The 22,191-nt window shown below is 38.6% G+C and overlaps 1 protein-coding gene and 1 long non-coding RNA gene across 3 annotated transcripts in view; one reads left to right on the plus strand and one right to left on the minus strand.

Annotated features, from left to right (window-relative positions):
* B9D1 (B9 domain containing 1) overlaps positions 1–22,191 on the plus strand; it is a 96,146-nt gene that overhangs the window by 33,591 nt on the left and 40,364 nt on the right. The window contains exons 6-7 of one of the 2 annotated variants that reach the window (XM_044661203.1): positions 6,736–6,803; positions 11,686–12,023. In XM_044661203.1, coding sequence (XP_044517138.1) covers positions 6,736–6,803; positions 11,686–11,828 — 211 coding nt within the window. In that variant the 3' untranslated portion in view covers positions 11,829–12,023. Of the gene's footprint in view, positions 1–6,735; positions 6,804–11,685; positions 12,024–22,191 lie in introns of those variants that run through there. The other variant, XM_044661212.1, reaches the window with a different exon arrangement.
* LOC123235149 lies at positions 14,794–20,238 on the minus strand. Its single transcript, XR_006505368.1, has 3 exons — positions 20,168–20,238; positions 19,185–19,353; positions 14,794–14,828 (listed from the first exon to the last, which is right to left on the minus strand). It is a non-coding gene; the product is annotated as an uncharacterized LOC123235149 (long non-coding RNA).

The following is a 22,191-nucleotide window of genomic DNA, read 5'->3' on the forward strand; positions in this document are numbered from 1 at the left end:
TGTGCCTTCCTTCTGAAATTATTCCCAAGTTATCCAGTATATATCCTGTTTATACATAATTGTTTGCATGTTGTCCCTCCCAGAAGACTGTAGGTTCCTTGAGATTGGTGGGGTGGGGAATCAGGGGGAGCAATTCTGTAGTAAGTGTAGTAAGTGCTAGGGTTGAAAAGAGCTGTCCTTCCCAAACTCTGAGTCCTTTTTCTTTTTCCCTACTATCTTCTTCAGCTCTGACCACCTAGCAGGCAAATATAGACTGTTTTGTCCCCTTTGATCCAAAATTTGCAGGATGTAATGAACTCTCATTTGACTTAACATAAATTTTGTTCTAACCTATACATTCTTCATGAAAGAAAGAAAACTCACATTTACGTATTATTTTGGTTTGCTGAGGCCTTTTCTCACAAGAACCCTATGAGGTAAGTAGTACAATCATTATCTCAGTTTTACAAAAATGGAAACTGAAGCTCTACAAGGTTTTGACTCATCTGTGAACACATAGCTAGTGTCAGAGGTAGAACCTGAATTCAGTTCCCCTAGTCCAGCACTTTAACCACCACATCCAAGTTATTTTGCATTTCAAAATAGCCTGTGATACATATATAGCTTTTGTACTACCGGAGTAATTGGTTTCTTGGAACAAATGATGGTGTTTCCCGACAGAATTATTAAAAACCTTTACTAAAATCTACAGTCCTATAGTCATTTAGTCCTCTTATCTTTGAACTTAAATTTCTGCTATAGAATAAAAAGGAATGCCTTATAAATTGTGAGTTATTTTTTAATTGACTAGGCAGTCTGTTAAGTTTTTATTGTTACTTTGAAGAGTTTATAGCAAAAACTATTATACTGTATCATATATATTCTCTATATAATAGTATATTATATTACTAATAACTCAATTGTTTTAAGTTTTTAAAGCACTTTACATATGGTATTTTACTTAGTCCCCAAAATAACTCTGTAAGAAAGGTGCTATTATTACTCTTTAAAATATAATATTTTTTGATATCTTTTGTTTTTATGTTACTTTTTTTGGTGTTACTTCCCCCCTACCTCCATGTTCTCAGAAAGCCATCCCCTGTAATAATGAACAAAAAGTGGGGGGGAGGGAAACTCAGCAAAACTAACCAAGGTATTAAAAATGTTATATGCAGTGTTCCTTGTTATAAAGATGTAGCTAAGGTAATCTGAGTGGGTCAACAAACGCAATTAGGGTGTGAGGAAAGATAATGGGGTATAGGGAGATTGTAAGGTGATTGGAGGAGGAAAGAAGGTAGGGAAGGTATGTAGGAGATAAAGGAAATGGGGTATGTAGGAGAGGGCAGCTCAAACAGGTTTATTCCCAGAGGCTTGAGACAGAGAATACAGGGAGGAAACTAGGGCCAGTAAGAAATGTTTAGATTTGGCTGGAGAGGTTCTCTTGTTAGTTTCTAAAGTCTCTTGAGGGAGGAGTCGAGAGGGCCCCTCTCTGCCAGTCAAACTGATGGCTGGAGGAAGTCTTGAGGTAGGTACTTCCTGCCAAGATGGATGCCCCTAGCTCCCCTCAAGGAAATAGAAGAAAAATGATTCCTTCCTCTTGAGCCCTTGTCTTAATTTTTGACTCAATGATTCACCAGAGGGTTTGAATAGGTAACAAGGGGATTTATTAATACCAAGGTCAGTCAGAAGGGGAGAGGGGTTCAGGGTTTTCTAACTGCTGCTAGGGAGAGGGGTGATGGTGGGGGATGGGCCACAGAGAGGTTTAGACTGGGAGAACTTGCTCTCCCAGTTGGGAGATTTGACTGCCTTTTAAGTAAAGTCCTTATCAAATCTAGGGGTAACTTATTTGAGGATACTCTAATTATCTAAAGAAACTAAACCCACAATGTTCAATCACCAAGCCCTCCCTTCCACCCAGGACCCACAGGAAATTCAGGGGAATATGGATGGAGAGATTCAGGGATATGGATGGAGAGATCAGGGAGAGGTCCAGAGAAATGAGATAGGTTTAAATCTCCCCAAGACAAGATAAGCACAGGCCAAGGCCGAAGCAAAGCCAAGCCAAAAGGCCAAAGCAAAAGCCTCCAGTCACAGCGAAAGCCAGAAGGCAAAAGCCCTATCAGTTGGAACTTCACTTCTATTTATAATTTCAAGTCCTAACTGACTTTCTGAAGATTCTAAGATGTTTAACTGATTTTTTGTGACCGTTAGAAATTACAGAAGCAAAAAGTTTCTGTTAGCCACCTTGCATTACAATCTGCTCATTTGTTTTTTTGGAAAATTTGCACCTTGCAACATTTTCTGGTTGCTAAATTCTAAGGCAATGGTCAGCAACCTTTTTGGCTCTTACAGTCATAAACGCCTTCGGAAGGAGGAGGATGGAGGCGGAAGGCGCTGGAATATGGGGTGGTGGTTGAAGGGCCCCCTGGGGCACATCCTGGGGCTCTGCCGGGACTGGCCGGTTGGGAGGTGGAGCCATATATGGCTCAAGAGCCATACAAGTTGCCGACCCCTGATCTAAGGGGTTACTACTCTTATTCTAAGCTAAATTATAACTATGCTCTTATCCCTATCTAAGTTTTTTAAAATAATAAAAAGGGTTGCTTACTCTTAAACTATGCTAAGACTAGTCTAAGTTAAAACTAAGATGGGTTATGGGAAAGGCATAGGAAAGGAATGGGGTTTCAGTTTTGCAATAATTTTTTAATAGAAAAGAAAAGCAGATTAAATCTAAACATTCACAAACAGTCTTAAATTTAACATTTGCTAACTAAAACAAAGTAATAAATTCTATCTATGTACTTATCTAATTTCGTGAACTAGCAACAAAAGTATCAATTTAAGAAAAATTTTGTAATCTAAATTTCCAAATTCTAATTCATCTTCCTAAAGTTAGTATATGGATATGTTAATACACTTATGCCTATGTTAGAAATGTTAGTAAGAATAAGTAAGACTAATATTCTTTGTAAATCTTGGTTAAACTATAGACTTAAGCTATGTACAGTATTTACAAAGAAAGTTTAGAAAATTCTGTCCCTGTTCTAACTTATTAAACTAACTAACTGTCCCTGTGTGTTAGTAAAACTTATTGCTAAGGGTTAGTAAGCAAACATTTGCATATTTACATTATTTACAAGGAATATCAGGTGATTTAAGTAGAAGGTGTCTGAACCAAAGTAAGAGGAAAACTGCAAACAAGTTCTTCTCTCTTAAGTGTAAGTTTATGTTTCTCATGTAGATGTGAAGTCAGAAAATGCCTAGCAGCAGAATCTATTTAAGACGAATAGTGTGGACATTTTGGTCATTCTTTTGCATAATTCCCCATTGATTGCCATAGTGATTAGACCAATTCACAACCTCACCAACAATGTTTTAAAAGTGCCTGTCTTTCCACAACCCCTCCAAGATTTACTATTCCCATCTTTGTCGTCTGATAGGTACTGTTATTATTTCAGTTTTACAGATGAGGGAATTGAGGCTTAGAGAGATTAAGTCACACGGGTACTTGTCTGAGGCAGGATTTGAACCAAAGTCTTCCTGATTCCAAGTTTACTACTCTATCCATTATATATATCCATATATACTATGCCACCTTTACTTAGGCAGTTCTACAGAAGGTAATCACAGAATCAATTTTAATAAACCTCTGAATTATCTTTGACTCTTTTTCTCTCTTTTCCCTCTTTCCTACTGATTTATTTACCAAGGCCTGTTAGTTCCACTTCTGTAGTTATTTCTTTCATCTCTCCTTTTTCATTTCCACTACCACCATTGTAATAGCTGCCAAACTTTCTCTTGTCTCTCTTAGATTTAGCCCCTTCTCTAGATACTGCCAGTCATTTTCTTTCTGCCCATTTCTGGTTAAATTATTCCCCCCCCCCAAGAAAACAAACTTTTTGTTCCCCATTGCCTTCCAAATAAGATATCAAACTTTCCTTTACCTAGCATTTTAAGTTCTCCATCTGGTTCCAATCAGCCTTTCCAGACTTGTCTACCACTTTCTCTTCTGTATATACTCTAGATTCTAACTAAACTTTGTCCCTAAGCATTGTTTGCTGAGAATGCCTTTTCCTCCTTCTATCCCAATACCTATTGAATTCCTATCCATCTTTTTTCTTTTTTTTAAACATTTATTAATATTTATTTTTTTGAAAAATTAACATGGTTACATAATTCATGCTTTTACTTTCCCCTTCACCCCCCGACTTCCCCCTCCTCCCCCATGGCTGATGTGTATTTCCACTAGTTTTAACATGTGTCATTGATCAAGACCTATTTCCAAATTGTTGATAGTTGCATTGGTGTGGTAGTTTCAGGTCTACATCCCCAATCATGTCTGCCTCAACCCATGTGTTCAAGCAATTGTTTTTCTTCTGTTTCCATTCCTGTAGTTCTTCCTCTGAATGTGGGTAGTGTTCTTTTCCATAAATCCCTCAGAACTGTCCATCTTTTAAAGTGCAGTTCAAATGCCACAACCTCCATGAAGTCTCACCTTTTCTCCATCTTCTTTATTTTTTCCAGGATATTCCTCTTCTTTTTTTAAATATTTATTTATTTGTTTGTTTGTTTTTTGCCAATTACATGTAATAACAAATTTCTACACAAGTTTCCCTAAGTTATCTGACTGAATTTATCTCCCCTTTTTCCTAGTGCTAGCAGGTGATTCAATCTGGGTTATACATGTATTATCATGCAGAACATATTTCCATATTGTTAATTTTTGTGAGTAATTTTATAAAACCAAACCCCCAAAACATATACCCAAATAAACAAATGAAAAATCATATGCTTTTATCTGCATTCTGACTCCAATAGTTCTTTCTCTGAAGGTGGACAGCATACTTTGTTATAAGTCTCTCAGAATTATCCTGGATCATTGTATTGCCAATAATAGCAAAAACTATCATATTTGACATACCACAATGTTTCAGTTACTGTGTACAATGTTCTCCTGTTTCTGCTTATTTCACTCCACATTAGTTCACGTAGGTCTTTCCAGTTCTTTCTGAAATTATCCTGTTCATCATCCCTTACAGCACAATAGAATTCCATCACCATCATATACTACTCCATCTTCTTTACAAAGTTCCACCCACCCACCCCTTTTCTAGAACTTTTTACATTTCTCTTATGATACTTTTTATTGAATTTTTCCATCTTGAATTAAAATTATTTTTATATTTACTTATTTCTTTCATTAGATTTTAAGCTCTTTAAAGTTAGGTAAGTAGGATATCCTTTTCCTCTTTGTACCTTCCTTAACATGTAACATTCTGCTTTTCACATAACAGATGAATAGATGTTTTTGTTTTTTGTTTCACATAACAGATGAATAGATGAGTTTGAGTGATGCTTTCTATACTGCTACAGTGGAAAATCTTACAGAATTGCTTCAAATTGGCAAAAAGTGCTTTTTTTTCCCCTCTAGGTTTACCTCCTTCCAATAGTGCATTTTCCTTTGTTATTGTAAGAATCAAAATGGCCTGTTTTGGTAATGAAAGTCCTTTGGAGTCATCCTTGATTATTTACACTAAAAGGAATCAGATTATTCACACTAAAGGGAATCTATCTTAGTTGGTATATAATCAAAATAATCATGTATATTTGGTATTTGAAATGTGTATTTGAATTTAGTTGTGCTTTGAGAATTCACTTCAAACAAAATGCTAAAGTCATGGTTAATAATTCATTCAGGAGGAACCAGGAAACTGGATGGTTTCCTCAACCTGCCCCTGCTTCATTGCTCTCTAATTAAGCTAGAGAGGGAATGGAGTCAGCCTGGGTTTCAAAGAGCCTTCCAGTGGGACTAGAGGATGCATGTAAATCCATTCAGAGAAGAGTATCTGTAAAGCACATAATATGCCAAAGCTTTTAGCATATTTAAATTTAAATCAGGATTTACTCCAGAGGAAGTCTCACTTTTTGGATAATCCAGAAAGTTTAATTCTTGTTGGACATTTTCCTTTCTAGTACATCGCAGTGTCTTGAGCTGGAATATAAGAAAGAGAAGCCAGTGAAGAGAAACTATTTTGTCTCAGAGGAGTTGTTATTAGAATTTGAAAATCCTTGATAGAACTCACTATTAAAACCATCTTCTTTTTTTCCTACTCTCAAAGAATTATTTTTTCTAGACAGAACACTGCTTTGCTTTCACACACACACACACACACACACACACACACACACACTGTCAAAATTGAATAGCGACTTGTTTATAAACACATTTCTTCAGACTATTACAGAATAAGATTTATAAATGTAAATGTGTTATTCAAGAACAAGCTTTGAAGGTTTGGCAGTAAGAATTTATTTTACTCATGTTATACATCTGCCTCAGGCCTGGAACCATGGTTTCACTGACTGAGGGAACTCTAAACCATTCCCTCTACTTGGCCAGACTGATGCTCCCTCTGTGGTATAGAACCTCCAGGAGTGACTTGGAGCAAAGAGGGGTTATGTGACTTGCACTGTGCCACAGAGCTAGGATGGGTCAGAGGCAGGACTTGAACCGAGGTCTTCCTGACCCCAAGGCTTGCTCTATCAGCCATAACTTGTTGCTTCTTGTTTCACTTATACCAGTTTTAAGTTGCCTCTAGATACTTTTGAAGAAGACAGTTTTTTGTTTGTTTGTTTTTTAAATCAGGAAATACAAACCAAATTCATTATGATGAAATTTCATAACTTCAGAATGTAAGACTTAAGTGTGTGTGTTTAATGAATCATTTTGCCTCTTTTGTTCCTTTGTTTTCCTAGCTGGTTTATGGGACGGCGGCCTGAATACACAGACCCCAAGTTAGTAGCTCATGGAGAAGGAAGACAAGGTAAAATTTAGTTTCCTTAACAAGCAAAATTACCAAGTTTGCTTATACTAACTTGAGCTTTCATTCTTTATATACACAGTAAGTGTTTAATGCATAAATTTGAGTATATAACTACAATATTCGCATCTGTATATCCTAAAGGCCTGCTAAAAGATGCTATAGAAATATCATTAATTATGGACATGGCCAGTGATTATTTGTTGGTCAGTTATCACTTGGGCTAAGTACAGAGAATCCCATCACCAAAAAATTGAGATTTAGGTCACCACAATTCACAAAACATAGAGGGATCATGATCTATATTAGTGGATTTAATACATTTGTACCAGATGAAATCATAGGACACTCAAAATAAAGCAATAAAGAAACTTGCTAGGTTTTACAAAGATTTATTTACAAAGAGATTTGAATAAAAAAATCATACAAGTTAATGAACATAGTTTGGATAGAAGATGTTTTTGGCATCAGACCTAGACAGTGAGCTTTGAAAAGACAGTGAATAAATAAGTTTAATATCCTAGAGAGTAAGAAAACCCCTCCAAGGCCTTTCATGTCATAAGAGTCTGACAACAATGGTTATATTTCATGAGATTTTCTCACATTTCTTGGCTTATAGCTTCTGGCCAGGAAAGCAGGAGAAATGTATGCAAGGTTCTTCTTCTTCTCCTTCTTTTTTAAAATCCTTACCTTCCGTCTTAGAATCAATACTGAATATTGGTTCCAAGGCAGAAGAGTGGTAAAGGTAGTGCAATGGAGGTTAAGTGACTTGCAAGGTACTTCTTAGTCTTAGACTATGAAGGCAGACACTTCTCTTAAAAGAATGTAGTTTGTATCATTACAGAGAAGTTTTGGGTTTTTTTTTTTAAGAGAAGTAAAACAAAGCCAATATCCTAAAATTCACCCTAGAAATGTATGTAGGTCAGATTATAGTCCTAAACATGAGGGTGGATGTAGGGCTTAGAAGGGACCTTAAAGATCATGAAGTCCAGCTTTATTTTATAGATTAGGAAATTGAGCTCAAGGATAAAGGAAGGATAGTAAAAGTATATAGTAAGGGGAGGGGGGTGCCTTAGTGAGCCAGGCTTGGAGACGGGAGCTCCTGTGCCCAAATCTGGCCTCAGATCCTTCCTAGCTGTGTGACCCTGGACAAGTCACTTAACCCCCATTGTCTAGCCCTTCTCGCTCTTCTGCTTTGGAACCGATACTTAGTATTGATTCTAAAATGAAAGATAAGGTTTTTTGTTTTTGTTTTTTTAAAGTGTAGTAAAACACTTTACTACAAGAGCCAGAGCTTGAACCCAGGTCATCTGTTTAAAATTCTAGGGTAGTGCTGTTCTTTCCTCTTCAGCTCTCTGCCTTTCTTCTGAGTTCTCTCCAGCTCTGTAGGTTTTGCAGTGTCTCAGACAAGATGAGAACAAATCTCATTTCCTCAGGCTTTAGATGCCACATGCCTGGTGTAAGATTAAGACAATACCCTCTTCTTTCCTTTGGTGACAGCGATCCCTCTCTTTAGCACTTTTTTACCATTGTCTGTCACTTACCAGCCCCATTTATTACCGTGCATGCTTTCAGGTGGACACCCATTTATTTTTTCTAATACCAAATTAGAAAGAAAATGAAAAACTGCCTCAGCAACACGTTGTAAAGAAAGTGGTTTCAAAGTAGCAATTACCTTTTAAAATGAATAACCATTGACTCAGAATATCGCTTTCCTTTTCACTTGCTGTCAGCTTTAAAGTCTTATTGGAGGAAAAGGTTTTATTATTATAAACAGCAAGAGGGTTATTTGTAGGTGGTAATTATTAATTCATTATAATAGGCTAGATGCCCATTGTGGATGTAACATTGCTTTTCTTTACTGTAATTTAAGTATACCTGAGCAGACCTAAATTTCCTTTGAAACTATTTTTATTTTTAGAATTAATACTGTATATGAGTTCTAAGCAGAATTGCAATAAGAGCCTGTTTCAGGCCTGGCTTTCTATCCACTGAACCACCCAGCTGCCCCAAAACCATTTTTATTCATTATGGTTAGGCATTAGTGTGTTTTATTTGCGAAGCAAGGTAAACATTTTAAACAGAATCATGCTTGTGAGAGGTGTACCCCGTGTGTTACGTACAGCATTTGGGAGCTTTGGTGTAAGGTTCTAGGGAAAGTGCATACATTTTCTGTTGAACATCAGAAATCAATTTAACATCTATCAAAAAACTTATATAGCCCCCAAACAAATACAGTATACAGCAAACCAGGATATTAAATTTTGCTGTTATAAAATTTATAAATTGGAGAATAAATTGACCACTTACAGAATTTTCAAACTTTCCTAAAACTTTTCTCTTCCTGTAGGAGTCTCTGTGTTTTAAATCTTACCTGCCTCTAGAGGTAACTAGGTGACACAGTGGATAGAGCCTAGGGCTTAGAATTAGTAAGACCTCCAGCTGTGTGACCCTGGGCAAGTCACTTGACCCCCATTGCCTACCCTTACCCCTCTTCCACCTATAAGTCAATACACAGAAGTTAAGGGTTTAAAATTTAAAAAATAAATAAATAAAAAATAAAGAATTCGTAAGACCTGAGTTCAAATGTGACCTAAGACACTTATTAGCCATGTGACCCCGGCAAGTCTATTTTCCCTATTTTCCTCAACTATACAATGGGGCTCAGAATGGTACCTACCCTCCCAAGCTTATTGTGAGGCTTAAATGAGATAATTTATTTAAAGTGCTAAACGCAGTGCCTGGCAAATAATAGGTATTTAATAAATGCTTGTTTCCTTCCTTCCTCCTCTCTTCTGCTTTGGGCTCTGCCATAAACCAGACAAAGAAAATACTCATCATTAGCAGTTAATAATAAAAAGCTCTCTCTTTTTTCCCAAAAGGAAAGGAAAGTTCCAGAAGAGTTACTCAGAATATCAAATAATTTTTAAGCTTCATTTTTACTTACTTTTTATCAATTACATGTTATAGCAAATCTCCACACTAGTTTTCCTAAGTTATATGATCAAACCTCTCTCTCTCCTTTCCATCCCTTCCCCCTCCTGGTACTGGCAGACAATTTGATCTGGGTTATACATGTATTATCTCATAAACATATTTCAATATTGCTCATTTTTAACAAAGTAACTTTTAAAACATGTTTTTCAGATCAGTGAACAATTGACTTCCTATTTTACAAATAGAGAAGACATAGGTAGGGAGATTAAGAGGGTTATCTATGTGCTGCATAGCTTCTACAACAGGAATGATTGAATTGGCTAAATTTAACACACACACAACTCAATAATAGCACTAGGAATCATTAAACCAATTTGAATTAAGGGAAGAGGGAGGAAAGTTAGAATCATCACATGAATTATTGCTTTTAGGGCAGGTCCACTTAGCAAATATCCCCAAAGAGGCAGAACTCATTGGAAAAATACCATATCTCTCTCCCTTTTCCCTCCCTAGAAATGCTTTTCCAGCCTTCCTCCCTGAAAGTTCTTTTCTACTTTAATAAAACTCAGACTCTGTAGGACTGGGCTGTGAAATGAGGAAAGGCCTAGAAATTAATGGTCTTTTAGGCAGAGGCAACATAATTTGGTAGTCATCATATTCCCCTGACCCTCTTAAGTGCTTAGGGACAGCAAATGGAAACAATAAAATATACAATTCCTTTATGAGAAAGTACACTAAGTACACTGTTTAGTAGGGGCCAACGGAAAATAGTCTGATATTAGTTTGAGTGACTACCATCAGTGCTGGGAAGCAAGGAGCTTTTTTATGTTTTCCCTTTTTTCCCACAATCTCTATTGAAAATTAACACTGTTAAAGTTAGTGAGTTGTTTTTGGTTGGATGGATGTTGTAAAAACCTTTTTGCCTGGTGAGACACTTTGTTGTTGGTTGAATAAACTTTATATTCCATAAGATTTCTGGAAAATCAAAATGGCAAAGTAAAAGCTCTTATGAGTCCTAGGGTATTTTTTAGCAGGGTGATTAGGTCAAATCCAACTAGATACTGTGGGTAGACTTGGCCTCCTCATAAGACACTGGCCATTTCACAGATCTTAAAGAGAGGTCTAGGCTGGAGAGTCCTGTGGTCTGTGGTCTGAGTAAGGGTAAGGACATAAATCCCAGGGTGGAGAGGGCAACTGTACCTGGGCCAAAGGAAAGGATACTGTGGGAAAGAATTTGCAATTTAAGCAAGAAAATAGGAAATGGAGCTTCTCTGTGACCTTCTGGTTATCCCTAACAAATGAAGTAATGAAATCATTTAATCCTGGTTTTCATCCCAATCAAAGCTTCAAAGGGCATGCTCACTTTTTTAAGATGGTCTTCAAGGAAATTTATTTATGTCATTCATTTAGTTCAGTCAGCGATTCAGCAATATTTTTTTATTGAGTATTTGCTAAGCCAACCTCTAAATAAGACACTATTTCTGTCCTCAAAGAAGCTTATAACCTCGTAGTCATTCTTTGTGAAGCTAGAAAATAGTAGAAAATTTCCTCTGTGGTTCTTTACATTCTTGGTAAGGATTGTGAAGTTTGAATCTTATTTGTAAACCAGAATTTTTTAGTGAAGCCCATTACCTTCTCAGGGTCAAAAGCTATTACCAAGCATTGCTGTTTCCATGATGATGCAGTTCCCAGGTCTGATATCTTTTTGCTTGAGCCATGAAAGTGCTGTGCTTAGCTCATGTTTAGTGAATTATGTAAACATGGATCTAGCTAGCAGAACCCAAAATGTGAAAATAGTCTTCAGGCAGTATTTGTAGATTAAGGATAGTGAATAGAAAGACCATCATGGACTTCTAGAAATGACAGAATTTGGAGCTCCATTCTGGGTGGTGATCTGAAAGTTTCTAATTCCCTAGAAGCTAATGCTGTGGTTTCCTCCCAATTATAGTTACGAGGGTTCGCTCCCAGGGCTTTGTTACTCTTTTGTTGAATGTGGTGACAAAGGACATGAAGAAATTAGGCTATGATACCAACAGTTTGGACATGCGCACCTTTTCAGTGGCAGACCTGTCAGAAGGCATTCTAAAATAATTATGAAATATTACTTATATCCTTTAAGTTAAATTGCATTTACCTTTCAATATGTTTGTAGCCTCTTTTAAATCTAAGCTGCTTATGTATGCTAAATTGACTATTGTTATGTTTATTTACTTAAGTATCATTATATCCATGTCACTTTGAAGCAATAGCATCTGTAGCCAAATATTTTTGTATAATAAATAATTATATTATTGGAGAGCTAAGGATTTTTGTGTTGGTTCTTCTAAATTCAATGCTTTTGCTATCTTGAAACTCTGCTGCGGGTTTAAAACAACTTCTCTTTAACAGAGGCACTTAGGGCTATAAACCAGGCTGTCATTTTACATATTTTCAGACACTGTTTTGTGCAAAGTTCATTTATTTTTTGTTGAAAATGGAACAAGTGGGGTCATCTAGTCAGCACATTGGATAGAGAGCCAGGCCTGGAGACAGAGATTCTGGGTTCAAACATGACCTCAGATACTTCCTAGCTGTGTGACCCTGGGCAAATCACTTAACTCCAGTTGTGTAGCTCTTTATTTAGTATCAATTCTAAGACAGAAAGTAAGGATTAAAAAAAAAAGAAAATTGCACAAGTACCAGATGAGGAGTCAAGAAACTTGAAATCTAGTCCCATTCATGACACTAACCATGAGGTCCTAGGCACTTAATTGATCTCCCTTTCATGCATTTCATTCATTAAATTGCTCTTGCATAAAGAACACTGTGCTAGACATTGAGGAAAAAAGAGATTAAATAGAGAATAACCTCCTCCTTCATTTAGTGTGATCTACTAGGGAAATAGGATACATTTACAAATAACTATCATGTAATACAACATAACTTGTGATAAGTATATAAGAGAAAGTTCACAAAAGGCCTGCTCTGAAGCTTTCTTGTTGGGTGGATGGTGACCTTGAATTCTCAAAGGCTTGCCAGTAGAGCCCAAACTCCAATGGAGTTCACCTTGTAAGAAAAACTTTTGAGCACAGTTGCAGTAGTAGACTGTGTTTCCTTTCTGAGGCTCAGTACTAAATGGCTCCTTACTAGCTGATTGGTCACTATGTAATGAATTCTTTTGTGACACCTCATGAAATAACTATAACTCCTCAGAGGCCTCCTTCCACTTCTGGAGCAACTATGTCAAAGTGCCTAAAAAACGGGCAGAGGGTGCTAAGAACCACCCAGTTTTTAGATTGTTTATAAATATTGTTGGCATTCTAAATGGAAGATCTTTGTGAGATTTTCGAGTCAACACACTGTTATAATAGCAATTTCCCTCTGACCCAGCCAGTTCACACACCACTGCCCCACTCCCTTCCACTCATCCACCCTCCCCTGTGGAAAGGGGGAGTGAGAGACTTTGATTCTCCTGACGGCTGGAGCAGCAGGGGTGTTGGGTGACAGTGTGTTAGCTGATACCTGCAGTCTCTGGGCAGCTTGCTCCATTCCTGTTTCAAGGGTCTCTCAGCAAGGTTGGGTAATGAGGGAAGGAGACTAAGAGATCGCTCCCAAAATGGAAGTCCAAAAACTTAGCTCACTCGATGATTAAAGTCTTGCTAGGTGAGATGCAATGGAATCTTTGACCAGGGAATCCGGGTTTCAATGTCCAAAGGAAGATCCTCAGGAAGTACTTGGGACTGGATTCGAGCTGAGATGTCCTCCTCTTCTTTCCTCTCTCAGTCCTCTGCCGGACGCAGACCTCTCTCCTCCCTCCTCTGGAGACTTTCCCAGAATCCTCTCTGTTCTCTCAACTGTCAGTAACTGTCACCAACTGTCAGCCACTCCTTCTCTGGCACCTGTTGTCCCATCCCTCTTGCACAAATCCCATCCTTACAATATGTTGTAAAACATGTCTCAAAATCAGTAAACTAAAAAGGCCAAAGATTCATAGACTATTGAAGTCTCACTCCTACATATTAATAATTTTTTTTTAAATAAGAGAGCTGTAAAGTGCCAGACTTGGTGTAAAATTTCACAATAAAATGACATTGTCTATCCATGATGATCGATTAGAAACAATTGGTTGTTGATATATCAGAGAATTGTTTCTGAATTGTCAGGCTATTGACTAATAACACCAGAGTTTAAAATCAACCCTCAAACCAATATCCAAACAGGAAACACCGAGTGGAGGAAGACTACTATTATTCAGACTACAATGTGTAGTTGAATGGGTGGCTGGTCTACCCATATATATAAAAGTATATATAAAATAATAAATATATAAAAATATATGTATATAAATGTGTGTGTGTGTGTGTGTGTGTGTGTGTGTGTGTGTGTGTGTGTGTGTGTGTGTGTGTACACCTTGGACAGACATTGAAGATGGACAATCAACTAGGTCCATAACATAATAGGAAGAAAAGGTTCACATTTAGTAGACTGCATAATGGCTTTATTGATCCAAGCATTCTCCCTGAAACAAAACCTCATCAAAATATAGTCATTATTCTTATGATGTTACTATCATGTTGTAAATCATGTGCTACCAGCATTGTTGAAGAATCAACATTTTAAAATGGACCCAAAGAGCAACAGAGTATGGTGGTGAAGTACAATATCAAGTTTATTTATTTATTTATTGAAATTTTGACTGTTTTCCCATGTTTACAAGATTCATGATCTCCCCCTGCTTTTTCCTCCCCCCTCCCAAATCTGACAAGCAGTTCCACTGTGTTATACATGTATCATTGTTCAAAACCTATTTTAGAGTAGAGTGATCTTTTAACATCAATATCCCTATCATATTACATGATCGATCACATATTTTTCTAATGCATTTCCATTTCCACAGTTCTTTCTCTGGATGTGGACAGCATTCTTTCTCACAAGTTCCTCTGAATCGTCCTGGGTCATTGCACTGTTGCTTGTGCAGAAGTTCATTACATTCGATTTTACCACAGTGTATCCATCTCTGTGTATAATGTTCTCCTGGTTCTGCTCCTTTCACTCTGCATCAATTCCTGGAAGTCATTCCAGTTCACATGGAATTCCTCCAGTTCATTATTCCTTTGAGCACAAAAGTATTCCATCACCATCAGATACCACAGTTTGTCCAGCCATTCCCCAATCAACGGACATCCCCTTAGTTTCCAATTTTTTGCCACCACAATATTATCTCTTTGGGGTATAAACCCAGCAGTGGCATGGCTGGATCAAAGGGCAGACAGTCTTTTAAAGCCCTTTGGGCATAATTCCAAATTGCCTTCCAGAATGGTTGGATCAATTCACAATTCCACCAGCAATGCATTAGTGTCCCAATTTTCCCACATCCCCTCCAACATTTATTACTTTCCTTTGCTGCCATATTGGCCAGTCTGCTAGGTATGAGGTAGTACCTCAGAGTTGTTTTAATTTGCATTTCTCTAATCAGGAGGAATTTAGAACACTTTTTCATGTGCTTATACAATATTGATTTTAGATGGTTTGCAAAATGCTGAATATAAGATAAAGATGTATGACTAAAAAATGATTGAACCTTATAGTGAGAGTGAAGGATACTGGATGGATGCTTCATTTACTGGATTGGTACTTACATAATTTCGTAAGTTGCAGAGAAAGGTCCCAGGCACACTGAGTAGACCCCTTTTGTAGGATTTTTCCAAGAAGAAGTGGACAAGAATGGCAGAGGATAAAAGACAAAAATGTCTTTTATGTCTTTTTATGTCAACTATGGGTGGACTATGATTGGCACTATTGGAGGAATGATCATTGTAATGAGGAGACCAAGATTCCAGAGACATTAAAGTAGGAGAAGGCCAGAGTGCTGTGCTGGGGACCATGGAATTTAGAGCGAGTAAACATCTTACAGGTGATCATATCCAACGCCCTCATTTTACAGATATGGAAATTGAGTCTCATGAAGTTAAGTTGTTCAAGGTCATTGAAGTTGACCCAACACCTCTCACTTACTGTTCTCTCTGAATATAAGCTATATGAATATGGGTGGCAGACCAGCAACCAGGTCATAGATATGTCCAGTGAAAGGAGGCTTGGTAGCATAAACCTGATGCATATTAGACCTGAGGACAGTTGGTGCTTGTCCTTGTCTTATCTGTGTGATCACTGATGGCAGCCTCTTCTGGCCTCAACTTGCACATCACTGAGCATGGTGGAAAGACCCAGAAAGCAGTGCCACCATGCTTGGTCCTAGAAGTCCTTTTCTCCAATCTTTTGTTTCTTACCTTCTTGCCACAGCTATGTCTTGATACTTCTTGTAACCATCTTTTCTCTTGTTCCCTTCATAGCTAGGTGGTATAGTAGCCAGAGAGCTGAACTTGGAATCAGGAAGACTCATCTTCATGAGTTCAAATCCAGCCCCAAACACTTGCTAGCAGTGGAACCCTGAGCAAGTCATTTGACCCTGTTTGCCTCAGTTTCCTCATCTGTAAAATGAGCTGGAGAAGGAAGAGGCAAATCCTCCAGTATCTTTGCCAAGAAAACCCAAAAGGGGTCACAAAGAGTTGGACATGCCTGAAATGACTAAACAACAAAAATAAAATGTATGTAAAGAATTTTTCAAACTTCAAAGCAATATCAACTAGTCCCCAAAGAGGTAGTGGCTTTAGGCATTTTTACTTTAACAAGGATCTTTTTCTGAAGACATAGTATTTTAATCCCAATTAAATTTCAAGCATGGAAGAAATGGTTAGAGAATTTTGGGATATTTTTGCCCATGTTGGGGCTTTCTCAAAACCTCTCAGATTGTACCATCAGAACTATTGGCAGGCATTGAATCACAAAAGAGAGAATGGGGGTGGGGGAGAGAAGCCTAAATGCCCTGATATATAGCCTAAGTAGCTATTCCTGGAGGATAAGGTTAGCCCCTTTCACCTGCTGGAGTCCTTGGCTTTCATTTCCCCCATTTGGGATTGAGACAAGAAGCCCAAAGTCTCTTCCTTTCAAGTAGGGGATCTTGACTTTTCCAAACATTCCAATACATACATAGAAGGTTATATATTCGGTAGCCAAAAGGATCTAAGTTTTAAAAAGACGTCACCAAGGTGGCTTTTGTCATACATGGGAAAATAATTTCTTCAAAAGATAGGACAGACTGAAAACAGAAACTAGTTCAGCACATTTTATGGGAATTCCTTGGAGGACACAAGCTTATTAACAAATGACATGGGGAAGCTGGGGCTCTTTGGGGATATTCTTAGTTTTTTTATTTAACACTGTTATTACCCAGGAGGACTTCCTGAGCAGGCATCCAGTGCCCGGTATTTCAGCATCCCAGAGTAGGGATGGTTCTTAGAGGCCAGCTGTTACAACCTGTTTCTGAATAGGAAAGCAGTACCCCCAACAAGTAGTAAGCTAACCTTTGCTTGAAGATGTCTAATGAAGGGAAATCGTGGCCTCCCAAGAGAGCAAAAGCAGTATGAGCTAAGCAATGGGGGTTAAGTGACTTGCCCAGAGTCACACAACCTGTAAGTGTCTGAGGTCAGATTTGAACCTGGGCCCTCCCATCTCCATGCCTGGTTCTCTATCCACTGAGCCACCTAGCCACCCCTTACCCACATAACTCTTGGTTTCAGAGAATTCTTGGAGTGTTTCTAGCTTTCGCTGCTACTAAGTTGCCAGCTCTTCTCCTTCCATGTAACTCTTTATTTCCTCTGGGATGGTGATTTTTGGTTCCAGTTCCCTATTAACAATTTTTGTTATATTTTTCTCAATTTTCCTTGGTAGAAAAAAGGGAAATAAATGTTGAATAATTTTTCTTTCTCTGTTCTCAAGCAGCAGTCCTATATCCTTTTTTTTTTTGATGAATGAATAAATGAGTAAACATTTATTAATTGCTAACTTTGTGACAATTGTGATAAAGCTCAAACCTCAAAGTGAAGCAAGTTATGTTTTTCAGTCATTTTCAGGCCTGTCTGCCTCTTCGTGACCCCATTTGGGGTTTTCTTGGCAAAAATACTGGAGTGGTTGGCCATTTGACAGATGAGAACACTGAAGCCAATAGGGTTAGGTGACCAGATGTGAACACAGGAAGATGCCACCTCACTGCCCCCTAAGCTGCTGCCAAGGCTAACCAGGGGAGACACATCTACGGCAGCAGGAGGTATTTCGTCTTGGTGACTCACAGTGATGTCGGGGGAACAGCTAGGCTGTCCAAGAACAAACCCTACCAGAGGCCACGGGTCACAGAGGAAGAAGGTGCAAACCCCTAGCGCAGCAGGCGGGGTGGAGATGAGGATGCCAGGGCTGGGAAGGAACTCTGATGCTGCTGGGCATGGTCTGTTTTTCTGGTTTGGAGGGTGGAGTAGCCCTAACAGTAGCAGAGCAGTAAATCACTAGGAATAAAATGAGGGTGTATGGTCCCAAGGAATGCAGAGCTGAGACACCAAGTCTGTCCTCTTTGATCTGCACTGCCCCAATTGATCTAAAAATGTCTTCTTCTTGTACTTAACATTCATTGCCAGCCACTGCTTTAATGCTACTGATGCTATTATTTTTTCTTGCTCATGCTTTTCATTCCATCACATTCATTTCCAGATATAACCCTCCCCTACCCAGCGAGCCTTCCATTAACCACAAAGATTGAAAAATGAAAAAAAAAACAACACTTTGACTTCATCTGACCATATGCAACATTCCACCCCCCAAAGCCCCATCTCTCCAGGGAAGGGAGGTGCATTTTCCCACTCTTCTCGAGGCTAGGCTTGGTCCTTCTAATTATTTCCACTTGGTTTCATTTTATTGTTCTCTCCGTTATGCTACGGTAGTTACTAACTGCATATACCATTTTCCAGGTTTTGTTGACTTCTTCACTCCTTTATATTATTCTTATTGTTGTCGTTCAGTTGTTTTAGTCCTGTCTTGACCCTTCACGACCCTATTTTGGGATTTTTTTGGCAGAGATCCTGGAGCGGCTTGCCAATTCCTTCCTCAGCTCATTTGGCAGATAAGGGAACTAAGGCTAACAGGGTTGAGTGACCAGGGTCAAACCGCTAGAAAGTGTCTGTGGCTAGATTTGAATTCAGGAAAATGAGTCTTTCTAAGTCCAAGTCCAACATTCTATCCACTGTACTACCTCATTGCCCTAAATTTTACCCCAAAATGTCACGGCCCCCAAAGAAGTAACCAGAAATCCCAGAATTTGTCTCAGCACTTTGGAAGGACCAAGATCTTGACAACCTGGTCCGTGTTGTGGATAATGCCAGCTTCTTGCAGTTTACTGTGAGGTCTCCCAAAGTAAAGGAGTGAAACACCAGGAACATCAGGGTCCCAGCACAGATGACGCCCCTTTCAGCACCTGATATACCTTCTTGCATACTGCATGGGCCAGTGCCAGGGTTAATACTACCTGTTGAATATTCCCTTGGCTTTCCCATAAGATGTCCCTGGGAAGAGCTATCCACTCACCATTGCATCCGGTACTAGTAGCAATGTAGAGCAACTTTCTCAGTTCTCACGTTTAGCAAGCAAAGGACAACAACCGTGGGCTTGCCTGCGCTCTTCTCTGGCCAAAGTCGTTTTCCAAAAGCACCGAGTTGACCGTGTTTCTCCTCACCCATCAAACTCCAAGTTTCTTCTAGGATAAAACACAAACTCCATTTAAACTTCTTCCTAACCTGGCTTGTTCCTGTCTTTCCAGTCTTAGACATTACCACCTTGTATGCATACTTAGGGTCCAGCTTGAGGTTCTGCTACCACGTAGCCCCCCATCCCCCATCTCCCATCTGGTTGGATGTTCTTCCTCATCATAGGATGCATGATCTTCCTTCAAGACTCAGCTCAAGCATTACTTTTTGCAGGTCTTTTCTGGCTTCCCTCACTATTATTGTCCTCTCTTCCATCAACTCTGTATGTGATCTGTGTCTTATCTTTTTCTTGTGTCCACACATTATCCCCCACCCCACAGTAGAATGTAAGTTCCTTGAAGGCAAAATCTTTTCTTTGTATCCCCTGTATATAAAACAGAGATCGGGACATACATGCATAATGGATTGGTCCGCAAACATTTTATAAAATTTTTCACCTTCAGGGCATGGTTCTTAGTCAAATAAAACAATAAAATCCTTTGGTGACTGAATAATACCATTCGGGTGGTGGCATCCTAAAGCCTCATTGAAGAGACCTGGATGCTGTTAGAATTCGAGCCACCACAGAGTACAGGGCTTCCACATCAGAGAACTTGATCATCTTTCTCACAGAACTTCTCCTAGGCCAGGTCCAATTCTGAAGGTCCCTCAGCAAGATAAGGTACTGGACACTGAGGTCCTTTTTTTGAGCTGAACTGCCAAGCCTTCAGACTGCTGCAGGGAGCACAACTCTAATGGGCTCGCCATGTTGTTTGAATGCCAAATGGACTTTGGGCTAAAAAGACTATTTTAGGAGGAACTCACCCCAGGCAAGGGCTCACAGAGGTCAGAAGAAGCGAGGACACTTGGGTCTCTCTGGAGAACTTTGGTACCAGTATGAGACACAGGTGACACTGGCACAGGACCTTCCAGCATGCCATGCCCACATCGAGAAGACTCTGCTCCATGGACAAATCAGAATTGCAGTAGCTCCAAAGAAATGTGAGATGCACAAATTTAGAGATTTCTCTATCCCAGATGCTCATACGGGCTATTTGTTCCCAACCCGGGGAATTATTGGTCTGATTAGCCAAGTTGAACACACTGTATGTTGACCCCAACAGAGTGATGCCACTTTGGTCCTCTTCAAAGAGTATGAAGGACAACCACCCACCTTCTGCTTCGGCCATGAATTCAGCCACTAGGTCATCCCATTTGGCCATGTCAAATATCTTAGGTTGGGTCCAATTCAGGCTGGTCTGGTGGGTTCAGCCTTGGTATTGGAATGAAATGAGACACTAATGGGCCATCTAACATTTAACAAAAAGCTTACTGATTATTAGTGTGGAAAAGATTCAGCATTGATACATCATTGTTTAGAATTGTGGAAAATATATTCAGCAAAGATGCATCATTGATTGATTGGGCTTGGCACCTCTCCCCCATGCCACCTTCGGCCAACAGCAAGATGGTTCAGATCCAAAATCTTGTGTCCTGTGATTTATTCTTAAAGGAAGATGCATCAACACTTTGAGCCTTAGTTCCTTGGAATAATTGTCTTTTTTCCCATCACATCTATCTTGGAATCAATACAAATATCAATTCCAAGGCAGAAGAGCAGTAAGGGCTAAGCATCTGTACTTAAGTGACTTGCCCAGGGTTACACGGCTAAGAAATGTCTGAGGTCAGATTTGAACCCAGGACCTCCTGACTCTAGGTCTGAAACTCTATCCACTGAGCTGGGATAATTAAATCTTATGGATAGTTTCATTGGCAAGTGGGGAAAAGTTAGCCTAACCTATGTGTTGTCTTTTGTTATGATAAAAAATCCTGAAATTTAATAACTTTTTGCATAACAGAATAGTTAGACCAAGTCTCAGTTCTTGAAGTGATAATACATTTTCATTTATTCAGAGCATTTTTTCATACAGTCCATTTCTGATTTTGTTTTAAACTTCATATTCTCCGATGTATTGGGTAATGAATGAGTCTTATAAATTTGTAACAATTCTGTATAGATGTTAGGTATCAAAGACTTTTTTCCAGAGACTTTTGATGCCAAGATTTTCCCGCCCCATTCTATAACTTTTCTTCCTGATTTTAATACAAATACCGTTGAATTTTATGTAAATGTATAATTTTCTTTTTTTCTTTTCTTTTTTTTTTAAACCCTTAACTTCTGTGTATTGGCTCCTAGGTGGAAGAGTGGTAAGGGGGCAATGGAGGTCAAGTGACTTGCCCAGGGTCACACCCCTGGGAAGTGTCTGAGTTCGGATTTGAACCTAGGACCTCCCATCTCTAGGCCTGACTCTCAATCCACTGAGCTACCCAGCTGCCCCCTAAATGTATAATTTTCTAATAGAAGTGGCCCATTTTCTTTTTATAAACTGTACTATTTCTTGTCAAATTCATTTTTACCTACTTTGTTTTGAAATACCCTTTCAGTCTGTAATTCTTTAATGATATAACTTATTACATTTAGATTTCTTCCTATGGAATTTATGATGATGTAGGATAGAAAATGTTTTTATTTCTTACCAGATTCCTTTTCAGTTTACCAAACTATTCTTGTTGAATAAAGAGTCTCTTCTCTAACAATTTGTTCTTGGGTTAATTAAACACCAAGCTGCCATGCTCATGTACTTTTAGGTAGCACTTAATCTAGGTCTGTTCCACTGATCCATTTTTCTATATTTCTTTAACCAGGACAAAAATGGTTTTGATAATTACTTCTTTCTGATCTAATATTGTTGTTCAGTCATTCAATCATGTCTGACTTTTTGTGACCCTTTATGGAATTTTCTTGGCAAAGATACAGGAGGGATTCGCCATTTCCTTCTCCAGTAGAT

This window comes from Gracilinanus agilis, chromosome 1 (assembly GCF_016433145.1).
Source record: "Gracilinanus agilis isolate LMUSP501 chromosome 1, AgileGrace, whole genome shotgun sequence".
Classification (NCBI taxonomy): domain Eukaryota; kingdom Metazoa; phylum Chordata; class Mammalia; order Didelphimorphia; family Didelphidae; genus Gracilinanus; species Gracilinanus agilis.